The 24,661-nt window shown below is 40.2% G+C and overlaps 1 protein-coding gene across 2 annotated transcripts in view; it reads right to left on the bottom strand.

The window, feature by feature from the left end:
- RELN (reelin) overlaps window positions 1–24,661 on the bottom strand; it is a 285,563-nt gene that overhangs the window by 232,858 nt on the left and 28,044 nt on the right. For both annotated transcript variants that reach the window (XM_081023370.1, XM_081023371.1), the window contains exon 2: window positions 14,006–14,116. In XM_081023370.1, coding sequence (XP_080879496.1) covers window positions 14,006–14,116 — 111 coding nt within the window. The remainder of the gene's footprint in view (window positions 1–14,005; window positions 14,117–24,661) is intronic.

Here is a 24,661-nt window from a genome sequence, read left to right as displayed (position 1 = left end):
AAACAGCTTCTCTGCCATACTTCCCAAGATTGAGGATGTGAACTTTCACTGGCTTAAAATGGAAGATATTTTGTAATAAGTTGTTAAAATCCATGCCCTTCTCAAGACAAGGTTTATCCCAATCTCTTTATACAAATGAATTACAACTTACTAGCTCACTAGCCAGCAGTATGGTGTTAAAAATGTGTCCACTTGCATCGTGATACTATTTCTAAGGTACTGGGTGGTGCAAAATCCCAATTTAGTTGAATGCAGAAAGAGGGAAGTTTTTTTAAAAGATAATATAATGACCTTAAAGGATTTTATTTAATGAGTCAAGAAGAAACACAGGGCCTTTTTAAAAATAAAATAAAATAATGCATATAGTATAGGAGGCTCCAAAAGAAACTTAGTTGTTTCCCAACCCAGCTTTCTGGATATTTATGCTAAAGGATTAGTTCCACTAGCTCAAGGCCAAAGGGCCTGTTTTCATCTAATGTAGACTTCATTACAACTCATATTCTTTATCCAGCAGCTAATGTTGTCAGTACTTATAGATTCATTGTAATGATAATTATGTTCTTTTGATAGCAAGTCAGGAAGCATCAGAGTGACCGTGATTCCATGTGACTGCAGTATGTCCGTAATGCCACAATGCATTTGTGTTTGCTATTTAGCTGAAGACACACATATAGGTAGAGAGTAGAAGAGCAAAACTATTAGAAGAGCAAAACTTAGATTTCAGAACCATATGCTATGTTGAATTCTAATATTGCTGTGTGTTTGGTAACTCTGTGTGATGCAAAATATATATTTCCATAATCTATGTCCATACTAAAACTGAATATATATTCATAAGTTTCACTAAGAATTAGTAACACTAACTAAGACATATATAGAAAGCTGCTTTTTACTAATGTATGTCCTATGTCATGTCTAAACAAAAACTACTGAGCATGTAGTTCCAAATAGCTAAGTTCAGAGTTGGAATACTTAATTAAACTGTTGATGAATTGCACACAAATATTTGCAAGGAGCTACACATCAGAATTTGTTGATCATTCCCACTGCTTCCATTATATTATGGTAATCATTATATTACTAGTACTGCAGAAAGCTAAGTCTCATGATATTTTCACTGGGGAATGGAGTGAGGAAGTCAGAGGTTGGTCGCAGAGAAAGTGGGTCCTCCAAGGTTAATCCCTTCCCCCACCCATGGTCCTTTAAGCTGTGGGGGGGTAGCTCCCCCTCAGACAGCTTAAAGGAGCCTGCCATTTCATTTGGTTTCGTTCTCTTGGTTCAATTGCATATGTTAGGGGATGTGTAAATTGAGCGGCTAATGTGCATAACAACTGGCTATTGTGCATATCTGTCACACCTCATGGAGAACATACAGCATCTGGAGGTCACATGACATGAGACAGCAGACCACTTGCTCAATAGCACCTATCAGAACTCACCACATATCCTGACATCCTTATGTGTTTTCCCAGTTTGTAGTCAGCAACAGCTAACATGCAGAATGGACACATGGTGCAATGATACCAGGTTGCAAACTAAGTTCTGATAGATGTTATAATGGGAAAAGGGAGCTCTGCACATTGCAGCTGATGTTCTTTTTAAACACATTGTTCTGTCCTGAGCAGTGTCTTGTCCCCATGCCCACAGCAGAGTATTAGTATTGTCCTGGTGGCCACTAGGGGCGCATCGGAAGATGGCTGACAATAACATCTCTCCGACCCACACGAGGTAATTAAGAGGCTGTGATGGGAGTAAACAGCCTCCTGCCCCCCCCCAAGCGTGTGGGGGGGACTGCCCTTGCCTGCTGTGCCCTATACCACCCCCGAATTTGTGGGGGTGGGGGCACTAGGCAGAAAGCCCTTGTGCGGATCTTGGCGCTCCTGGACACTGTCTCTGATTCGCACCTCTAGCTGCAGCAACTTCAAAAGAAACAATTAGGAGGAAGCTAATGCACATATTTCAAGGAAGAAGGGGGAGTAAAGACTGCTAACTGAAGAGATCTCTGATAAACAAGACGGGTCGGAGGAACAAGAATAAATCATGAGAAGACACACTAAGGCTCAGTATGTTCGGCAACGGGACTGGATGGGGGAGGGGGGAAAACCTTCCTTTCTTTTCTCTATGTGATTAACCAAGAATCCCCCCCCACAAGTCACAAGTCAGAAATGCTGTTTAAATGACTTAAGCTGTGGATTTAAGACTGTGTAGAGATAATTTTCTAACCAAAGCATGTTTCAAGAAGATCATGGAAAGCATAAGAGCTTTGGAATGATGCAGCAAAAAATATCGTCGCCATCTTGGCAAGTTCTGTCGAAAGACTTATGCCTGGGAGGAGGGACAGATCTGTTTTCATATTGTGGGTGAGCCTCCTCAGAGGGACTAAAGTGCGACAGATTTGCGAGATTAATGATGGAAAGAGTGCTGTTATTTATGAGAGTGATGATATATGGAAACCATCTTGATATGATGACTGGACGAACGGAAAATTCACACAGGATTATAATTGGTGTTTACCTGCTTAAGGAGATGATCAGAAGAGATCATAAAGAAAAAAAGAAAAATATACGAACAAGATGAGATGTGGAAACAGCAAGGTAAGACTGGATAGAATTATGAACATTATTTGGACAGATTTGTGGATATTAACACAGCAGCAAGAAGATGATCTGAATCCCCCTTCGGAACTTGAAATATGGGTCACCTCAACAAAAATTTAAAATTCGGCTTTGTAATTCAGAATTTATATGATGTGATTTGATTTGATTGGTCGGTTAATAATTTTTTTTTTTTTTTTTAAATAGTATTAGTATTGTCCTATCTGACAGCACTAAGGATGTGATCAATGGGAGGAGATCCTTGCGCTCAGCAGTCTGTATACAGCCTACTGCTGTACACAAGGTTTCTGGAAAAGGCATAATAGTCTAATATCATAAGTGGCCAATAAGATATGACAGAATAAAATGTCTTTGGATTTCTTAATTTGGGGGGCAGCTAAGGTATTCCTGTTGCATCAAATTTCACATTTCCTAGGAAATCCATTGTCATTTTAGGACACAGTTCTATGAGGTACTGCACTGAGGTCAATTAAATATTGATTATTGAAGCAGAAGATCTAGGATCAAAATAATATCGAGGCCATATCCAGACCACTTCAGCTGCTATAGAGCAAATCAGCATTTGCACTACAGTGGATAGAGTTTCATAAATAAAATATAATGAACTCTTTAGAGGATTAGGCTTGTACTTTTATTTACTTTGTTAATAAATGTATTATTGAAACAACATAGCTGCCAGTACAAAAATAATAATTAGATGACTACCAGCAATTTCTAAATGTTTGTGCTAAATATTACCAAGGATATTTGGTCTACGTTGAATGCAGTTAAATAGCATGACTTCATTTAAAAACAATTTATCTAAATTTATTGCAAGTGAAACATGAAGAGGACATTACGGGTTCCATTTTTATAATTTTTTTTCTGGATTGGAAAAGTTGGTTAACAACTAATTTTTATGGTTAAAAGTACAGTGGTGCCTTGCAAGACGAAAATAATTCGTTCCGCGAGTTTTTTCGTCTAGCGAATTTTTCGTCTTGCGAAGCACGAAATCCCATAGGAATGCATTGAAATTCAATTAATGCGTTCCTATGGTCAAAAAAAGTCCAAACAAAGCCAAATTTGGTACAACAAGAGTTTATTAAGTGCTCTTTAAAGTCACACATACTGTAAAGAGCATTTCAAAAACTGAAGGAACAATAAATTAAGTTTCTAAACATGACAGAAAAACATTTAAAAATCAACAAAGTGTACAGTACATTTTCTAAGACTCTGGGGGACAACTCGAAGAAGGTTCCTCTTCCACTCTTTGCCTCTTGCTGAAGAACCCCCTCCTCAACTGTTCCCCCAGCCACCCACCACACAGAAATTCAAATTCAGAATTTTTTTAAAAAAACAGCAGAGTGGCCCAATGGTCACAGAAAATCATAAAAATGCAGGAAAAAAAACAAGCTTCCAGATTCTTGCAAACCCCTCCCCAACACCAAGTCCTTGAATTCCAAACACCCCAACCCAAAATCCAAAAACCCCAAAAAAAGTTTTAAAAGTTTAACTTACCAAATGGCTGCAAAAGAAGTTTTGGAAAAGCTTCAAAAATCACCAAAGTCTTCAAAAACCTCAAAAAAGGCTACTATGTACACTGCGTTCTATGAGTTGCTCCTCGAAGTCAAGTCGCAACTGTATTAACGGTGTTAAGAAAAAGGAAACAAACTTGCAAGACGTTTTCATTTTTCGTCTTGCGAAGCAAGCCCATAGAAGAAGAAGAAGAAGAGTTTGGATTTGATATCCCGCCTTTCACTCCTTTTAAGGAGTCTCAAAGTGGCTGACATTCTCCTTTCCCTTCCTCCCCCACAACAAACACTCTGTGAGGTGAGTGGGGCTGAGAGACTTCAAAGAAGTGTGACTGGCCCAAGGTCACCCAGCAGCTGCAGGTGGAGGAGCGGAGACGCGAACCCGGTTCCCCAGATTAGGAGACTACCGCTCTTAACCACTACACCACACTGGGAAATTCGTCTTGCGAAGCAGCTCAAAAAACGCAAAACCCTTTCGTCTAGCGAGTTTTTCATCTTGCGAGGCATTCGTCTTGCGGGGCACCACTGTATAGATTTTGGTTTTACCATTCTTGAACATAACATATAGAGCAGGATGCAGTGAAGAACTCAGAATTATCAAGGGTTACATTTTCCCCTCAAGTCTATTAAACAAAACTTGACAGGACCATCAACTTTTATCTCTACAGGTTTCACTGTCATCATGGCTCCTTCTGATTCAGGAAAGTTGATTATACATAGTAAAACTGAAATGTAAACTCTGCTGACCAATGTCAATTTGGCCCCCATTAACAATTTAATTAACTGTTAACAGATTCTCCCAGATATGACACTATACAGATATTTTATCTCCCTGTTAATTAGTAATTATGCACTGGCAAGAAAAACAGGATTTCTTTCCAATTATTCCAGAACTCAGTGATTATTTAAACTTGGCTAATTAGCAGTGGAGGGCTGGTACATCTTCTGGGCAAATTGTGTTTGATAATCCCTATTAAAATATACATTGCGGTTGTTGACTTGTAACAAAAAAGTGGCAGTTCAAAGGGTATTAGATACAGCACAAGGCAAATGGGGGCCTATTAAAATTTTCCCAACTGTTCTAATGAGAATGCTGAGGGTAATTTTTCCTAGCTTACCATCTGTTTGGTTTCTGGCATGTGTCTCTGGTGTGAGGGTCCTGGAGCCCATTTGATTTGTCACAAAGTAAGCCGAGGGCACGAAGCAATTTCAGTAGTTTACAGAGGAACATTTCAAGAATGTTATGCTATGCAGGCTAATGCTTCCTGGATATGCAGTAATCAGTCATGATAGTTTCTGCTTTTTTAAATCGTAGATCCCAAGAACAAAATGTTTCAGTGCCAACACAAACGCAGCTACAGAAGTCTATTTCCTTTCCCTCCACTTCTGTTGACAGTGCCGTACCAGCAGGAGGCATGTTCTTTTCTTTTATCTACAATTGATTTCCCATTCAAATGAGCTTGTAGGGAAGATCATTTGGTGTTCCACATGGTGCCCTAAAATACCTGAGCCTTCCCAAATGGTAGCTGTGCGGAGGCGAGTCTGCAGAACAGGTTTTGTCGTGAGATGTCTTTGAAGCAACAGCTCAAGTGCACACCAACCTCCCCTTTACTTTTAAACCCCTCCTCTGACTTTTGCACTGACAAGATGTCTAAAGGGTCTCCTGGAGTTTGCCTGCTGTTTTTGTTTTGTTTCCCCTATGTTTCTTTGCTTTTAAACACTTCTTGTGCAAATACCCTGTAGTGCTTTTAAAATGCAAGACTTTTTAAGAGCAGTTTGGAAGCCTGGGGAAACACGGTGCAGGGATAAGATTCCAACATTAGGGGAAAATGTTTATGAAGCTCGAGATAGGTGCTGGAATGGGAACAACTATTGAACTACGGTGGGTAGAAAGCTATTTTTTTCTCCTGAAAGCAACATGAAAATCTAGTAGACAATTTAACCAAAATCCTTATTTTTCTACACACCCCAGTCCTTGAAAGAGATCAAGCACTCCCTTCTTTCCAAACAGTGGAACACAGGACTCTAGAATATAACATTGTAATTTGATGTAATTGTAATTTGTTCCTCGAATGATCACTCATAGCAGCTCCACTTTATTTATTACCAGAATAAAAAGAAAGATTAATAATAAAATCCAAGTGGTTTTTCTTAAGTATCTGTTTAAGGTTAAGAACAATTGCATAACATCAAAAACAGTAAAAGGGAATAGCTTTACTCCCAGCTAAACAAGGCAAGATACAATTCATGCCATTAACTATTTAAGTAACAACTGCATGGATGGCTTTTAAAAAAGATATCAGGAGTAGGGATCACAGTCCAGATCAAGACCCTGGCATGGGGGTAGAAACGTTAACTCTTTGCCTGCTGATGTGGTCTCAATCTGAATCAGGGACCCCACATCTCTGTTATTTTCTCTCGAATAAAACTTCCCATTCATGCTAAAGGAAGCATTTTCCCCCAGTGCAAATAGCTGGTGCAGACACCCCAAAGTGAACTGGGATTGCATTGAGGTGAGCAGAGGGTTAAAGTCGTGTTCCCCCCAAAATACCTTCACATCAGGTTCCCAGTCTAGATTGGACTTCTCCGTGCTTTGTATTTACTTTTAAAAACCATTCATGCAGTTGCTAATTGCATGAATGATGTCTTGTCTAGTTTGGCTCTCAGTTCTTCAGAATGTGCGGTAAAGCTGCTGTTCATAAGACAAGCCATAGAAGGAAACTTTTTCTCCTGCAGTGCATAAATGGATATTTATAATTAAACATTAGACTTCCCTGGGGCATCATGCTTTAAGATTCATATCAACAAGCAAAACGAGGTATCTCTTAGTATGCATCAGTGACTTACAACTCTCTCTTTAGGCATTTCCTGCCTTTAAGGACCTCATTTGCTTCTGTCCAGCATTTTTTGTCTTGCCCTATGGAGCAACTTCATTAACAATTCAGAGGAAACACTACACTTAAAGGAGTGATTCCATGAAAAAATTGTGCCCAAATTTAAATGTAATTAACTGGGCTAATTGGAAATGCAAAAGACCACCCAGATTCTCTTCAATAGCACTTTACTGATTACAATATTTGTTACTAATTTTTTTCATCCATATATCCAAGCAAGCATTTATAGAAGTTGTGTAACTTTATTGATACGTTGTTTATGAATTTTGTATTCATTATTGTGGTGTTATCTTAAATCATAGAATCATAGAATTGGAAGGGACCACAGGGGTCATCTAGTCCGACCCCCTGATATGCAGGAATCATTTTGCCCGATGTGAGGCTTGAACCCACAACCCTGAGATTAAGAGTCCAGTTTAAAATTTTGGCATCATAATTATAGGTCATCCTTGGTAATATGTGACAATGGAAATGTTTCTATGTTGAATACTGCACAATGGCATTTTAAGCAATAAAATATAAATCGAATATAAATACTGCAACCAAACAAGAAAATATACTAGCCTTGATGCACATCAGGTACCATGCTTAAGCACCATGCTTAATCTTGGATCTAGCAGCCAAAATCCAATCCAAGCAAATTATGACCATGAGATGCTAGGGAACAGTCCATTTACTTCAAATGAAGCCCAAGCAAATAGTCCACTTCTGAGAGATTGGGACCTTGCATCATAGAGTCATAGAATCATAGAATTGGACGGGACCCCAGGGCCATCTAGTCCAACCCTCTGCAAAGCAGGAATCTCAGCTAAAGCATCCATGGCAGATGGCCATCCAACCTCTGCTTAAAAATCTCCAAGGAAGGAGAGTCCACCACCTCTTGTGGGAGTCTGTTCCACTGCCAAACAGCTCTTACTGTCAGGATTTTTTTCCGAATGTTTAGTCAGAATCTCGTTTCTTGTAACTTGAAGCCATTGGTTCGAGACCTACCCTCCAGAGCAGGAGAAAACAAGCACGCTCCCTTTTCCATGTGACAGCCCTTAAGATATTTGAAGATGGCTATCATATCTCCTTTCAGTCTCCTCTTTTCCAGGCTAAACATACCCAGCTCCTCCAACCGTTACTCATAAGGCTTGGTTTTCTTTAACCACCCAACTGACATTTGACCATGTTATCAAATATCTTTGGATATTGGGTGGGATATGGAGAGCCAGTATTCATCTTATCTACTGATTTATGTTGCATTTGGCATTTGTCTCATTAATGTAATTCTATTGTTCTTTTTTCACCAGTATAATTATTTCTTAATGCTGATGGAACAGATTTATTATTTTTTTTTTTGCAGAAATGAAAAATAAGTAAGTTTGTGGTATCTTTGAGTACTACTGCAATTTGCCTCACTCCACATTCTTTGTATTGTATGTTACTAAGCACAAGCAGTAGATTACTGTACACTCCCAATTTACAACTTGGCTTTCATTCCATCAAAGTTGAAATAGGAGCACTGCAAAGCTCATGTTGGCCCCATGGCGATTTCTGGGATGTTCCCAGATCTGTTTGTGTACCCCAGTGCTCACAGGCACATGAACCCATATCTTTCATCTGCATTAACATAAAAGCTAATTTGAGGAAAATAACAATACTACTCTTGAGATCTTTAATGGAGGCAATTGTGTGCTAGGAAAGGACTGCCCTGGCTGTGGTGCCATTGCTTACATGTGGGGATTTAGTAATGATCATTAGACACCAATATCCATGTGCCTGCTCCAAAGAGCCAGCAACAATCACATCAGGGTTGCAACTGCAATATTTATTTGCAAAATAATAACATGGTTTAAGAGTAAAATCATGGCATTTGAGGTTTGATGCGCTGTTATCAAAATATGCAGAATTAAAAGGATCAGTAATACATTACAAAGGCAACCCACCCCAATGTTGCCTGGCTTAGCTGTTACTATTATAGAGACCAGGAAGAAGGTTGAAGGTGGAGAACCACCTTGTAAGAAAAGGTAAGGTGGAGTCTTAAGGATCCAGCTGAGGTCCAAGGAAAGAGAAAGAACCTGCGAGGTTCTCTGGCCATAATCCTTCATCCAGTTAGGAGACTTGGAGAGAAAGGCATCAGTTAGGAAGCCACCTGTCCCTCATTTCTGGGCGGCCCAGGCCAGAGTATGTGGCCTTACTGGACTCCTCCAACTCCGAGACTATCCTTGCGATTCATCTCTCCTTGCTTGGCCACCATAGGATCAAACCGTAACAGAATTGGACAATGACCCTTTTAATGAACAGGTAGCACCTCAGAGAGAACAGAGCTAGTAAGAGGCTCAAGTTGGCCAATCCTCAGAAGGCTTCAACATGCTGCTGAAGCAAGAACTCTCCCCAAGTCTTGGCACTGACTGCTGTGAGCTCTCCAGGGTAGTAAACAAGCTGTGCCTTTGCCCTGCTGCCCTGGTTGGCAATATGGAAGGGTGGATTGGATTTGACTGGACTTGCAATAAATAAAAGATACAGCTGAGTCCTATTGTTGAAGTTTCCTGCCAGTGTCATAAGGACATCCCCACATGTCAATTTTTATGTTAGTAAGGTGATTTTTCTCTTAAAGAAAGGGAGAAAGCTTGAATTTTTAAAGTGCTCATTTTAAATTTTATGAAAATCAATGTGAAAGCTGCTTAGTACAAAAACCACTGCACCTGTTTAGGCAGACTTCATCCTGTCAGAAATAGTGGTGCAACAAGATAATTTTAGACCCTGAACTAAATGGTCTTACAGGCCTTCCCTTAGCTGGCCTTATGCATAACTTAAGTTGCAAAGGAAACATTTAGCATTTCTCTTATCTCTCCCCTCTACCTCAGTCACCACAATTCCATGCATTGCAGCTGCTTCTACATTCATTATATGTTACAGAAGCAGAAATACTCCAAGCATGTGCTCATTACGTACAGGAATAAAACTGAGATTGAGTCTGCTCCCTTGATGCTAAATGCCTTTTATTGAGAATAAGCACCATTTTGTTGTGGAAAAGCACAACACATAGTAGATAGATAGATAGATAGATAGATAGATAGATAGATAGATAGATGATAGATAGATAGATAGATAACAAAAAGGGCATCAGTAACCATGATATGGCTGGCCAGCCACCCCATTTTTAAAATAAGAAGAAAGGTTGCTGCAGTGACTTGCAGAAGCCTTAATTTGCCCTGACATGCCCATGATGGCCTGGGTTCTGATGGGGGACATATTTGCTGCTGCCCCCATAATCTGCTACTCTTTTGAGGGCGCCCCATGATGTGAGGCCCTGGACTTTTGCCCCAAGGTCAAGGCCATGTTGCGCCAGTGCTCAGTATGAACCTTGCATAATCTCAGTGATGTGCAGCTTCATATAGCCCTCAAATGTGAACAGCATATAGCAATACTACTTAGTCTTTGTGACTCAGTAAGTGGCAATTCTCAATCTCATCATGCCTAGACCTTCAGTTGCAGTACTAGGATTCTCTGTAATAACAATGAATTACTAAGTAATGGAACTTTTAAATATCCATCCATCTTTCCTGACTGGGGGAGGAAGGAACCTTCCCCCAACCTGCTCGTATATCTTCCCTGTTCTTGGCCATTAAAAGCACAGTGTTTTTTTCCTTTTGTCTTCTTCTTTTTTATCTTTATTGTTTTCTCTCTCTCTCCTCAATACCAAACATTAGCAAACAGTCTGGAATAAAAATTATATTACAACCATTAATCATCTGCAAATACACTCAATTTCCAAATGGTGCTAGGAAGTCATCTACTTTGTATGTTTGATAATAAGTGAAGCTTTTTCCTTTCTTAGAGGTAATATCAAGAAAATGCAGTTCATTTTTCCAACTCCATAACATTTCTGACATACAACTGGGATTGTGCAGACTATCAATATGTAGGGGAGTGGAATAGATCGTGTCTGGTCAGCTGTGCAGGTGTACAGCTAAAAGTGTACTCTCATCCTCCTCTCTATGTTCATTCAGAGTACACAATTATAATATGTGCACAGTCCTAATGTTCTCCAACAAGTTTTTAATGCAAATTTTGGACAGTGGCCTGGTGGGATACAGCGACATGGAGAACCTCAGCCCCTGAGATGTTGCTACACTATAGCTCCTGCTGTCCCTGACTATATCCCTTGCTGGCTGGAGCTGATGGAAGTTGGAGTCCAGCAACTTCTGGAAGGCCACAGGGTCTGCACCATGGTCACAGTGTTTTCCTGCCGGGCCATTTCCATCAAAGTGCTTATTGGTTCTTGTCTCTTTTGAACCCATAAAATTAGGGAGCGTCTGTTATAGCTGCTTCCCCTTTATACTCCTCTTCTTATCCACCTGCTCCATGGTCTGCCTTTAAGCATTTGTTTGCTATGAAACATTTCTTGTATCCAGCGATCCAGGTGGTTGCTATGAAGCAGCCCAGATCCACGTTTTTGCACTGACGCAATGTCCTGGATGAGTTCAAAACACCACTGCAGGCACAACTTCTGCCTCAGCAATTGCCTTGCTATAAGACTAACCAATTGCTTTTTTCTGCTGGAGTGGCACAGAGAATCAGATGTCTAAGCTTCAGCCTGAACTACACTTACATGCAAGTTCAACTAAAATCAAGTGAACCTGCTTTCAGGTGAATTGTAAAAAGACAGAGGTGTTGTGAACCTCACTGTCTTCCTTAATAGTGGTAGATCTTTTAAGGTGAACGAGAAAGCAACAGGCACAAAACAGGAAGCAAGCCTTTGTTAACCTTATTTACTATATGCATATTTATTTACTATATGCATATTTATTTATGCTTTTGATGTTTGCTAAACTGAAAAGCCTTGGGGAGCAAGAGGCATTGATTTAATCACAATGAACATTACTGGTAGTACTTGAAAATCTAAATCTTTAGGGGAAGCTTCATCCTGAGGGGAATTGCAGCTTTGGGGAGGAGGATATTGGGGCCACAACACCGGAAAACTCTTAAGTCCGCTCTCTGCACAACTAATGTGTTCCTATGAATATTGTAACAATATTACATGCATATATGTGCTAAAGTATGCTCTGAAGAATCCTAAAGCCACATTATTTTAGGGCTTAGTCTAGGAAACACAGATACATAAATGGTATACCTGGGGCATATTGTTACCTTCATTCGGCCTCTTTTAGGTTCCTATGCTAATAAGTTGGGCCTGGGTCTCTGAGACTGATCAAGGACATGCATACTTAGGAATGTGTGGCACCAATTCCAATGGTAATTATGCCAAAGAAAGTGTACATAGGAATGCCTCACTTAGCACAATCCTATCATCTGGCAAGGCTGCTTAAAGCATTTTAAGAGATGTGTTGTCACTCCTGTCCTAGGGCTACAGTAGCAGAATTGCCACAACTCTGCTAATGGAGGGACTGAGCATGGGAGGCACCAGAGCTGTGTCAAGTGGGGAATGAGGTTGTGCTGGAATCCTTCAGTACAAGCTGAAATACTCCCACTGAAATAATTGAAGAGCCCAAATGCATGCTTCCTCCACCTCTTCCTGCTCTGCCCGTGCAGTCACAATGGAACACAAGGATTCTGATCAACTTTGATGCCAGCCACATCTCTCTTGCAGCAGTATATGATAAACCTTACACAATGAGACCATACTTTAGATGGAAGGGCACATGGATGGCTAGTCATATTGTGCATACTTATAGCACACAAGGAGGAACTTTGGGGATGTCAGAGACTGTCTGGACACTGAGGAGTGGTGGCTAGATACTGATGAGTGGACACCAGAAGAAGTGGAGGTTGGAGACTGATTTGGAATAAGAGATCAGTGATCTGGGAGCGTCTGTAACAGCCAGGAGATAGAAGTCAGAGGCAGGAGAAGCTGCAGGTCCGATAATAAAGAACAGGGGCAGGAGGAGGGAGAGAGTGCCTGCTTGTGCGCAGCTCAAGTAGGCGCCTCTCTGTTGCTGCAACTGCTTCATCAGGTGCACGTCTATGAGAAGGTAAAAGACATAGGACTGATAGACATGCCTTTTTCTAACATAAGTGTACTTTTGACAATAAAGAGTTAATTCCTCACTCTGGGCATTCCTTGCCTGACAGGGCTATGACAGGGGATGGGAAGCCTTGTGAAAAGGACTTCAGCACAAAAGACAAGTATGATTCCAGCCACTTTCTTGTTACAGCAGACCTTGAGGCCATTGGTTTCTGTTAACTTTAGTGGAATTTAGTTCAAATTTCAGTTATTTAATAGAAAAGGAAGCACTATTTAGCATACTGCATAGAAAGAGTCCATATTTCATACTTATTCACTCTGCTTCTTAATAAACAAAAAAGCCCCAAATGTTGTGACCTTTCCTCAGAGAGAAGTAGCTCCAGCACCTTTTGTTATGGTTGCCCTTTTCTCAACATTTCCAGCTCTACAATGCCTTTTTTGAAGTGACCAGAACTGAGCACAGTATTCTGTCCTGATTCATGCGGGTACCCAGCACCACAGATTGATGATGACCAAGTGGAGTGGTAGTCCCAGAGAGACACGAAAGCAAAGCAAGGCAGGATCAGCACCTTGGAGAGGGACCTATTTGGGTTTCACGACCACAGCTAGTCATCCTACTAGTCACTAATAGTTATCTCAGCAGTGCCCTGAAACAGCTGTCAAAGCTTTATAGTATGGATTAGGTATTGATTGATGGGAGGCCCTGCCCCCTGAATGTTGCATCTGGCCAGTCAAAGAGCTGGCATATTCCTCTGCTGCCCTGGGGTTTCAAGTTTTGGGGAAATCCCTCTTGATCCACTGAGGAGTTTCTGGATCAATCCTTGATGTCTGATAGCAGAGGTCTTTCCACAGAGGTGCAGGCTCTGTTGATCATGGCTCCACATGGAATGGACCAGGAAGTAGATCCAAAATACAACATATTGATCTATGCAGCTGAATAGCTCTCTCTCTCTCTCTCTCTCTCTCTCTCTCACACACACACACACACACTTCATGAAATCATTTTGGACTTACCAAAGCCAAAAGCACTGGACCCGCCAATACTCTGTGAAGCCTGAACACTGGTTGATGTGTAGAGTCCCGTGACCAATAAGCCATCAAAAAAGGTACTCGTTGAAATAGTCACTGAAATGAAAGAAAATTTAAAAATATGTAAAAGATTCTCAATTTTAAGGGAAAGATTTCACCACCCTTCTATGCTCAAGCCAGTTATCTAGGACTAAAAGGCCTTTCACTATGTGGGCAATCCATGGTGCAGGGAGGAATCTCTTCTGTGTGATCAAATCTAAATACATGGGGTACTGAATAGCCCTGGAGATAGTGGACACTGAGATGAGAATTCTCCATGTGTTTAGAGTGTCATTTGCAATGCTACTTCCCACCACATAGGATTACCAGCAGAGGGAAGGCAAACATGGACAGTAAATGACCTTTTAACTGGTCCTTAGATATCTTCATAGCCAACCTTCTTCCACGCCTTTTAATGAGTGCTGATCAAGAATAACCAGCTTTTTATTTGGCAGCAACAACTCATTTCCCAAACTATGAAGCCATTCAGTTTCAAATGTAGGGTTTGACATAAACTGTAAGCAAATACTTAAAAGTCAGTTTTTATTCCTCACAAATTCATAGGCACAACTGGAATAACAGCCCAAAATTTATTCATAGTAGGTTAATACTATAAGTATAATAGTTCCAAGAAGAAGCTCTAGTAACAGGATACACAAATTGTGCAGTGCAATGGACAGCTACACGTTATGTGACAAAGATGGCTGATGCACATACACAGGTATGTTCTATAACAGTGTGGACCATATACACATGTTTTTAAACTGAACATACATCTGATCAGGCCAAAGTCCCAGGATATGTGTTCACAGGTGTCAACACTGCCACAAACAACACTGGTGGACATATGGCAATTATGTGTGCCAAATAACATGAAAAGCTGCACCGAGTGACTCTAAATCAAGTGGAAATGATTTGAGCAGGGTTGCTTCCCACATTAACCTAAATAGGAGTGTCAATAATGGAGAGAGAGAGAAATCCATTGAAGGGTCCACACAATTCTGCCTACCATGAATGCACGACTGCTAGCATACATATGTTCATACATGCATAGAATCCTTCACATGTTACAAAGAAATGCATGCCAGTCAGAGCTTTCCTCCTCACAACCCTGCTTACAGCTTTGTCAGAAACTTTCCAAATATTTATGTTAAATAAAAAGCTATTTTCAGCTGAGCACTCCTAATTTATTTATATCTCTTTCTCTGTGTCTCCTCACCCCCTCAAATTGTACAATCTTGAGAAAGACAACCATGCTTAAATTATTTGTCATCTTTAATGAATCAGAAATAATTTTTATACTTAATGAGCTTTCTATCATGAAATTCTGCACACTAAGCATTACAGCAGCAAGATTTTAAAGTAGCAATGAAAGGTCACTCAGCTCACTGTTTCTGAAAGGCGCTGCTTGCCAAGAAAGGCTAAAACTTTGTTATGATGTAAAAAAACCCCGAACCCTTCAGTTCGGAAATGCAAATGTTATATCTTTAGTAAAACAAAGGACATGCTTGCAGCATATTACCATGGCATATTACACAGTACTATATCTGCATGGTTAATAATACGATAATACTGTGTCTTTTTGATGTATTTTACACAACAATCTGAATGCGAAGTAGAGTATTAAGCTGTTAAGTCTTAAATATTTGTAAGTGAGATAAAATGAAAAAGACCAACATAACCCACTGGGCAGATTATAAGCATTCTTTGGCATTTAGGCACCTGTTACTATTTTTCTGACATAATTTAGAGCTAAGAAATGGAACTCTAAATTACTTGAGCCATATGGCACTCGGAATTTTTGAAGTACTTCTTTCTGAACATTCATCTTAAACATGTCTGCTTGACATTTTTATCATCAGATATTACTAGTTCAAATATACTAATATGCTTAAATGGCCTCGGCTGAGAAAGGCCAAAATTATTCACTGCTGCTCTTCTCCATTACGTAAAAGCATGGCAGATTAGCAGCATTATTCTCTATGTCTCGCTGTCTGCAGCAATGGCCTTGAACTGTTAAAACCATTTTTACAGCACCACCCTACACATGTCTACTCAGAAGTAAGTCCTGCTGAGTTCTGTGAGATTTGTCCCATGGGATGTCTGTATAGAATTGCAGTCTCTGCTGATATTCTCCAGAACCAACATACTTCCAGCATTCCTAATCACAGCATTTGTGCCTCAAAGCTTGCCTGGGACCATATACCATGTTTTCAATGCACCTTGCCCTAAGAATTTATGAACGCATACAGCAAGCCTTAGAGACAAATTCAGAACTGGGGTGCAATATGATAATTTGCTCACAGCATTTTAAGTCATAGGTAGCTTGGGTGATACAACTGATCAAAGAGCCCTTTTCAAACTCAATATCCTCCTTTATTCCATGGAAGAGAATGTGAAAACATCACTAATTTGTTGCTTCTAGAGAATTCTAGAGAAATACTATTTTAAACTCCCATGTGAGCACGAATGTAAGCCATGCAGAACTTATGAATCTTACTACTATACTGTTTGAAATTCTAGGTGAAGTAACATCCTGGGTTGCAAATTGAAGCTTTATAGTATACAAGACAATTGTCTCTTAGGAAGTTGGTATTATTTTGAGGTCAACTGTCCATTTTGTCTAAGCTGTTATTGAAAATGTGCATACATTTTATAGGTACATCAGACTTAGAAGAGGAAATTTATTGTGCTAATATCGACATTTTCCCTGGTCTCCACTCTCCTTGTGGTATTAATTACTGTATGTCCCAACATCATGGAGGGAGGGGGGAAGCATCATTGTCATGCTGTAAACAAAATGAAAATATAAGAATTGTAATGAGACCAAAATGGAAAAAAAGAGGGGTAAATTGATATAAACACCTGCATAAACATACACAGCCCAACAGGACAATAACAATAATCCACCAACAGCATACAAATCAATATGGCTAACCTGATCCAAAACACACACCCACCTCACTCACACATGAAAACAAAGATCACCACAGCCAATCACAAGCAAACAAGCACACCCTAGGCCAACCCCAGCCTCTCTCACCACCAAAGGAACACAAGTGAACAACACAAGCACGCTGACACCAAACTCTACATACATTAAGCATAATAGAAACACCGCTACCCGACCCCACCCCCATCCATCTTCCCTCTCTCCACCCCCCCTTTCTTTTTTCCTTTTTTTCTTCTCCCCCTAATGCCTCAACAAATGAAACGGATTTGTAAAAATGTTACATGGGGGGGGAAAAATACGAGGCATTACACTTACTTCTGTAAAACAAGAAAATCCTTAATAAAATATTTATTAAAAATAAATAAATAAACACCTGCATAACAAAAAGAAGGTAGAGCCGATCCTAGTCTGAGTTGTGATGTTAACGGGTTAAGAACATGATGAAGAGCCTTATTGAATCAAGCCAAAATCTCACCTGGTCAAGAATCACAGTGGCCAACTAAAAGTCTGTGAGAAGCCCCCAAGCAGGACTGTGTCCTCTCAATTCTGATTCCCAGCAACTGGTATTCAGAGGCACACTGTCTCCAATAGTGGAGGCTGAACATAGTCTTTATGGCTAGTGCCCATTGATAACCCTATTTTTTTTAAAGTCATCCGGGGTATTGTCCATTATTACATCTTGTGAAGGTGCATTCCATAGAAACAGCACTTCCCTTTGCCTGTCTGAATCTTGCAACATGCAACTTCTTCATTGGACAACCTCAGGCTTTCGTATTATGAGGGAGGGAGAAAAATGTATCTCTGTCTACTTTCTCCACACTCTCTTATGCGCCCTTTTTCTTTCCCATAGGGAAGTTGTCCCAACCCCTTTCCAAGCTTGCGATATTCCTTTTCAACTGTGGTGACCAGAACCTCATGCGGTACTCTATACAGTGTGGTCCCATCATAGATTTCTGTAACAGGATTATGGTTTGGTAGTTTTATTATCAATCCCTTTTCTAATGATCCCTAACATTCAAGTCACAATTTTTCACAGTTGCCACACACTGGGTCAACATCTTAATCAAGCTGCCCACTAACTGAAGCACATTTGCCGTTTTGCGTCACCCAGTTTGGAGTGATCTTAACTTGTGTCTTACCTTTAAGAAACAGCTAAACAGACAGAATATATTACAGTCTCATCTGGGCTGAACATTTAGGACTACAGCTATGGGACTGCATATTAGGATGCTTCCCTGATATTTTGTGGGGGTTTTTAATTTCACACAGATGAATCTAGTATGCCAGGAAGAAAGGCTCCATCTTAGCTTCGAATCTTTGTTGAGCAGGAACTGCAGAAAAGGCAATTGCCTCACTGACAGATGGAACCTGGAGAAGACTTGCCACAGAACGCAGGCATATATTTCTGCCTGTACAAGAGTGATGAGCCACGGAGTTGCCTTTGGTCAAGGTGTAAAGAGGAGGAAATCACATGCAGTTCATTGGATTGGTGAGGACCACGGTGCAGGCAGATGCACAGCATAACCTCTGGATGCTTACCGCACGCTGCCGCTCAGCTGGCAGGCTGCCCAGAAGGGAAGCAGCAGGAGTAGCAGCAGGGGTTCCTGATCCGATTTCGTCTCCTAAAACCCAGGGAGACTAATGTGATGAAGTCACTGGACCAGCGATTTCACAGGGAAAAGGCTACAGCCTCTCATAGCAAACCTTTTGCATAGCTGGGAAGACTACATTAATGGTTACCATCTTTCCCCTTTGTTTTCTTACCCCAGGTGGGCAGACACAGCATTTTTACTAGCAAAAAATTGTTTCTTCTACTGTATTGATTTCTTTATATATGTAAATAAGACATGTCATTAGGATTGCAGCACCTTATTTATTAATGGGTCCCCTTTCTAAAAGGATATTCAAGGTGTAAAAACCAATAAAAATTACAAGAGATAAAGTGAACAAACAATTAAAAATAGAATACCTAATAAAAATACAGATATAACAGTAGCAGCAGAAACTTAAAACAGGAGGAAATGACAGCCTAGAACAGGCAAACTCCATCCCTCCAGATGTTTGGGACTACAATTCCCATCATCCCTGATCACTGGTCCTGTTAGCTAGGGATGATGGGAATTGTAGTCCCAAACATCTGGAGGGCCGGAGTTTGCCTATGCCTGGCCTGGAATAACCAAATCACAGTTGTTTTCAAAAGTTAGAAACAAGTCAAGAATTAAGTAACTGAAGGGACCTTCTGAATAAAAATGCCTGAACATGCCAGTAGAAAGAAATTAGATTAGGGGCCCAATGCACATCTCTATAGAGGGCATTTCGTAACATGGGTGCCACTGATTTAGTAATAACCACTAAATGGGAGAGAGTTCTTGGTAACCACAATCAATACACCTAATCTGATCACTTCCTAACAAAAAGGCATTTGTATCTCAGAGTCTTGTTCTCTTTACTTTCCCATCTGTAGTATTACTAGAACTTAGGAATGATACAAAATGTTCCTTAAGGAAATATAGAGACCGAATCTCCCTGCCAGAATGCACTTGCCTACAATTAACAGGGAGGCCTTGTTGGTGGCATCACTTCTGGCTGTTGTTTGGTTGGCACTTACCCATCACACACACACATCCAATGGCACCATTGGAAAAAAAAAAAAAATTGTGCACTTCCGGGGTGGCGCCATCAGTAATGGCGGACTCCCTCTGATCCGGAGGGACTGGCTCCACGGAAAACGGGTCTGTTCCGCTACGGCGAAGTGGGGACCCTTCAAAAAATCACAGGCGGAGGAAGCCTGTGACCATGGGACTCAGCGGGCACCTTTTGCGCCCCCCCAATCCGTAAAGGAACCCAACTACGGGCTCCGGAGCGAAGAGGGGTTAGTGGCGCGGTGCTGAGAGTCAACTGCTTCTTCTGTGGAGCGAAGCCGCACAGCCGTTGCCGGAGAGCGCTACCTTTTTCCTGGGACAATTTGGTTACAAAAACAACTACCCGTGAGCAGATTAAATTTGGACAATTGGACTTTAAACAACGATCTGTGAGTAGAAGGAAAAATTGGATTAGAAATTCTTCTTAATTTGGCACTGAAGCGGGAAGGTCTAAACAGGAAGTCAGCCTTCCGTTTCTTGTAGATAGATTAAAGCAAAGACATGGCAAACTAGAGTTCAGAAAATCGTTTGTAAAGGATCAACTTTCATCATCTAAAACTACTGAACCCCCTTCGGAAGCAGGAGAAGAGGGGGGATTTTTTCTGGATGGTTTAAACTTGCAGGAGAGAGTGTAAAGAAAAGTAATTTTCCACCGTCTTGAACCTGGGAGCGGGATGTCAGGACAGACGTTTTTAGGAAGTTCATTGACTATAGACAAATGTTTTTGACAGATAGTTAAAAGAAGAGAAACATAGTGATTCCATTGTTCTCTTTTGCATTTTAAAGGAACAAATACTAACAAAATATCTGAAAAAGGAAACTTTGTTGTTAGATCTGCTGTTAAAAAAAAGAAAAAGAAAAGAGATTGATACAAATAGAAGTTCTTCCCCTAGAGGGAGCTTGTGAAACTGTTATTAAACTTGAACTGGGGAGCTTCGCAGCTGCAAATAGATTAAGATCATGGGAACAGACTTCTGACTTTGCATAACAATGTATTCAGAGGCTCTGGTGCTTTCTGTAAGACAAGTGCTTTACTGGAACAGTTACATGAGAAGACGGATTTGATGACTGTTGCGATTAGAAATTTTAGACAGGTAGTGGGTATCGATATAGAACCCACCCAGGAATCAACTCAGGAGTGTGCTTTGACAGATCAGATGAGGGAGGAGATCGTTGTTGGACCTCGGGTGGCAGAGATGGAGGGAGCTGTGGCCCAGCAGGAACATGAGTTGTTGGATTTGACAAATGAACTTGGAAAAAGCCAGATTTGGAGAGATAGAGTTTTGTTGGGCTTGGAGATGGGGGGCTGGATAGACCCCCCTATGCAGGGATGTCTTGACTTTCCAAGTCTGTCAATGGGCCGTGAGGAGTTTGGGGTTGTGGGGGTCCTCAACTTTGGAGGGACTTTGAAACATGCTTTTAAATACCACATGGAGTTCAGTGTGGATTATGGAAAAGGGGCTGATCTGTCGAGAAGGGACAATAATACTGTCAAGTTGGAGTTTCCACGAGTGAAAGGACCAGGAGACAAAGTAGAGTACAGGTATAAATATGAAGAAGATCTGCGGAAGGGACATGGAAGAGACTTAAGGGCCTCGGACATAAGATTACCAGGTTAATGAGCTAAATGGATGAGACAGAAAGGACTGACAAAACCCGGGACCAGGAGGAAGAGACGTTGGAGGAAGATTGGAAGAAAGTTTTTTAAAAAAATTCTATTTAGGATTGTTTTGTAAAATCAATGAGTATTAGAAAAATGTTGGAACGAAACTATTTGGCTTTAGCAGAAATGTTAAAAAGAACTATGCAAGAATATGTTATGGTTATGAGAAATTGGTATAAATAAGATTTAAGTTTTAAGTTTTAGGGTCTTTTATAGTAAGATAAGGTTAAAATAGATTAAGGTAATTTAATGACAGAATATTATGAAAAATGGGAAGGATTTGCTGTGATAATTAATAACTGGAATACAAAAAAGGGAGGTTTGAGGAGGTCGATGAAATAAGGCAATGACAGTTAAGGATTTGGGAATATTGGATCTGTTTTTAATTGTTTGTGGTTTACCTCTGTTTTTTTGGATTTTGATGTGTTTTGTCTTTGTTTTGTTTTTTTTATTGATTTGTATGGTTTGACCATTGTTTGCTTTTCCCTTGTTTTTTTTTTCTTCCTTGTTTCTTTGGTTTTTTTTGTAACTTTAAAATGCTTAATAAATATCATTTTTTAAAAAATGAGGAAAAAAAATATTGTGAGCTACTGACAAATTTAAAAGAAAACCCAGCTAACTGAAAGGACCTTGTCTGAGCAAGGCAAGACTTGCCAGATTCATTTATAACTGAAGTCTTCAAGATGCACATAAGGCCCAGTCTTGGCTTGAAGTATGTCCCACAATTTCCATGGGGATTATTTCCTAATAAGATAGTACTAAGTACAAAGCCTATTTTTTCCAGAAGCAAATATATATGTGGTCTAAGTGGAATTATATGGTCTGTTTTACTGTTGAAAGGAGGCAAGCGGTTATTGTGTGGTAGACCACAGAAGCTATGTTTAAGTGAGAAAAAGTGTGGTCACTGGCACTCCACAACAAATTTAGAGCCTTGTTGCCGTTTTCTGAACTTGCACCAAGTCATGTAAACAAAGAAAGTCTTCATAAAACAGAAGCCTACTATGATAAACTCTCTCTTGTCCTGTGTCTATCATTTTTGCTTTCACTGGACGGGACAGAAGACTGTTCTTAGACATGCAACTAGAATTCATATTTGAAATTGTTGCATGATGACTGGCTCCTACACTTAGTTTCTTCTTCTTCTTTCACAAAGCACAATATTTCCACATACCATAAGAAACTCTGCCCATGTCAGTGAAATGGTTGAATAAGCTATCTGTTATCTTTTCATCAGTAACTCAGAGTACACAAACTATTAGTAATTTTAAAATATCTAGTTTTGTTAGCACCATTCAAGATGCATTTTAAAGAAAAACAACATCACAATTGTAAATAATTATGAATCCTGGAGTTATTCTACTAAATATGCTAGGATTTTTAAATGAAAATCATTAACTTCAAATTGTTGCAATTAACTTTTCATCAATGTAATCCAGGAACAGCATCACAAATTTAGTGACCTCTGTTTTAAATCTAATCTCATTGCTCATGCCTTTCAGATTTATGTGTGGCTGGCTGCTTGATACCCATACATGAAATTTTCATACTGTTGGCACTGCTCTAAATAAATTATTAAAAGGATATGAATATGAGTGTTGTGTTTAGATTTTCAGCATTGTTTTGTAAATCCCTTTTATTCGCTTGCCCTCATAAAAAGAAACCGCTGTAAACATAAACAGCAATGGCATTTTAAGCCCACAACCGTCCCACCTACTAAGGATACAATCATCTTTGTCTTCTGAAAATTATAAATGCTTGCAAGAATTGTGTCTTATTTTTAGATTAGGAAAGTGTGCTAGCTAAACATAGGCTTCTGAGCATATTGACCTCAGTTTAGAAATATATAAATCCTCTTACCAAACGAATTATGATTATATTAAGCAAATGGAGTTGAAAACTGTTATAGCGACATTAGAAATTAAAGAAACATCTACATATTAAAAAATTGATGTGCAGAATCCTTTTGCAAACATTCACGTTAAATGAAGAGAGAGACAGCTGCAAATCAACAAAGAAGACTGCCAGTAAGAATATATATTTTTTCTTACATTATATTTAAAAATATAATAAAATAATATTTTCATTTCTATACAAACCTGTTATATCACAGAAGAATAGCATGTTGGCCACTGAGGGTTCTAAATAGAATATTCCAGAAAACTCTTTCCTAATTCGTATGTTTTAAGAACATGTGATGGCCAGTGATGATACCAGGGGCTAACATGGAAGATGATATAATCACAGGCCAATTGCTTTCAGATAAAATAGGCCACAACTTTATTGATTACAGATGTAAGTAGGTCTTGGCATAAGCATTGGGTGTGTACCATGAATCACCCAACCCGACTGCTGGTTGATTATTGAGTAGGGTTAATCCCAGGTTAAGGATCAGCCCATGGCACATGTCAAATCGGGGCAATCCCTCTAAGATCAAAGCTTGGGGAGTGTGTGTCATAGCCCATCAGCCCCATCTGGGCATCAGGATGGAAGCACACACTCACGAACCTCTTTATGGGGAGTAAGGGTCCCAATCCCCCTGTCTGCCTTGACTAGGGATACAACCCAATGCCTTATCCACCATCCGTGCAAGTCCCAGAAGCCAAGTGAACTGGACTCTGGGCAGGAGGCACAGCTTGGCTTTATAACCAAAGAGCAGACCCAAGAGAAATAGTTTCCCCCCAGGTCCACTCTGAAGTCCCATCCTCCTGGCTCACCAGCGATTGGACAGAATCACGGAAGAACCATTGGAAGCCTGTGCAACCACTGGGGAAGGAAAGGATGTTCTCCCTGGCCACCTGGAAAACCAGCGCCTGCCGCTGTCCCATCCTGCGCTGGGCTGCAACCGCCACTCGCTGGGGGTGAAAAGGTAATATTCCCATAATTCAAAGAGATGTTGATTCCAAGTTAATTTGCAGTTTGTGTGCATCCATGTTCAGCATGACTGAACATAACTTCCCTTCTTTATTTCACAGTATAATATACTCAGACATAAGTCACAATTAATTCAGTGGGACTTACTTTTAATTCACTGTATACAGGAAGGATTGGTCTACCACAACACTTGCTGCACAGTTACTTCCTCTTCCTGCACTGGCCTTCAGTGCCACCAGCAGCCGTAGCCACTCACTTTGGCTTTATCCCATGGTAAAGAGGATAAAAGGTGCAGCAGAGTATAAACACAGGTAGGGTTAAATCCCATGAAATCAGCCAATCAAAGAAGGGTGTGTGGTGATGCACAATGTTGCAACACACACTGTGACAGCAAAATACACATAAAACATTCTGAAGTCATGTTTTTTAATGTGCATGCACAAAAATCAAAGTCTCGGGATCTCAGAAAAATT

The sequence above is a fragment of the Podarcis pityusensis genome (genome assembly GCF_964106645.2).
Source record: "Podarcis pityusensis genome assembly, chromosome: 10".
NCBI classification, from domain to species: Eukaryota; Metazoa; Chordata; class Lepidosauria; order Squamata; family Lacertidae; genus Podarcis; species Podarcis pityusensis.
The sequence above is the reverse complement of the archived record's forward strand: the minus strand, read 5'-3'. Positions and strand labels throughout refer to the sequence as shown.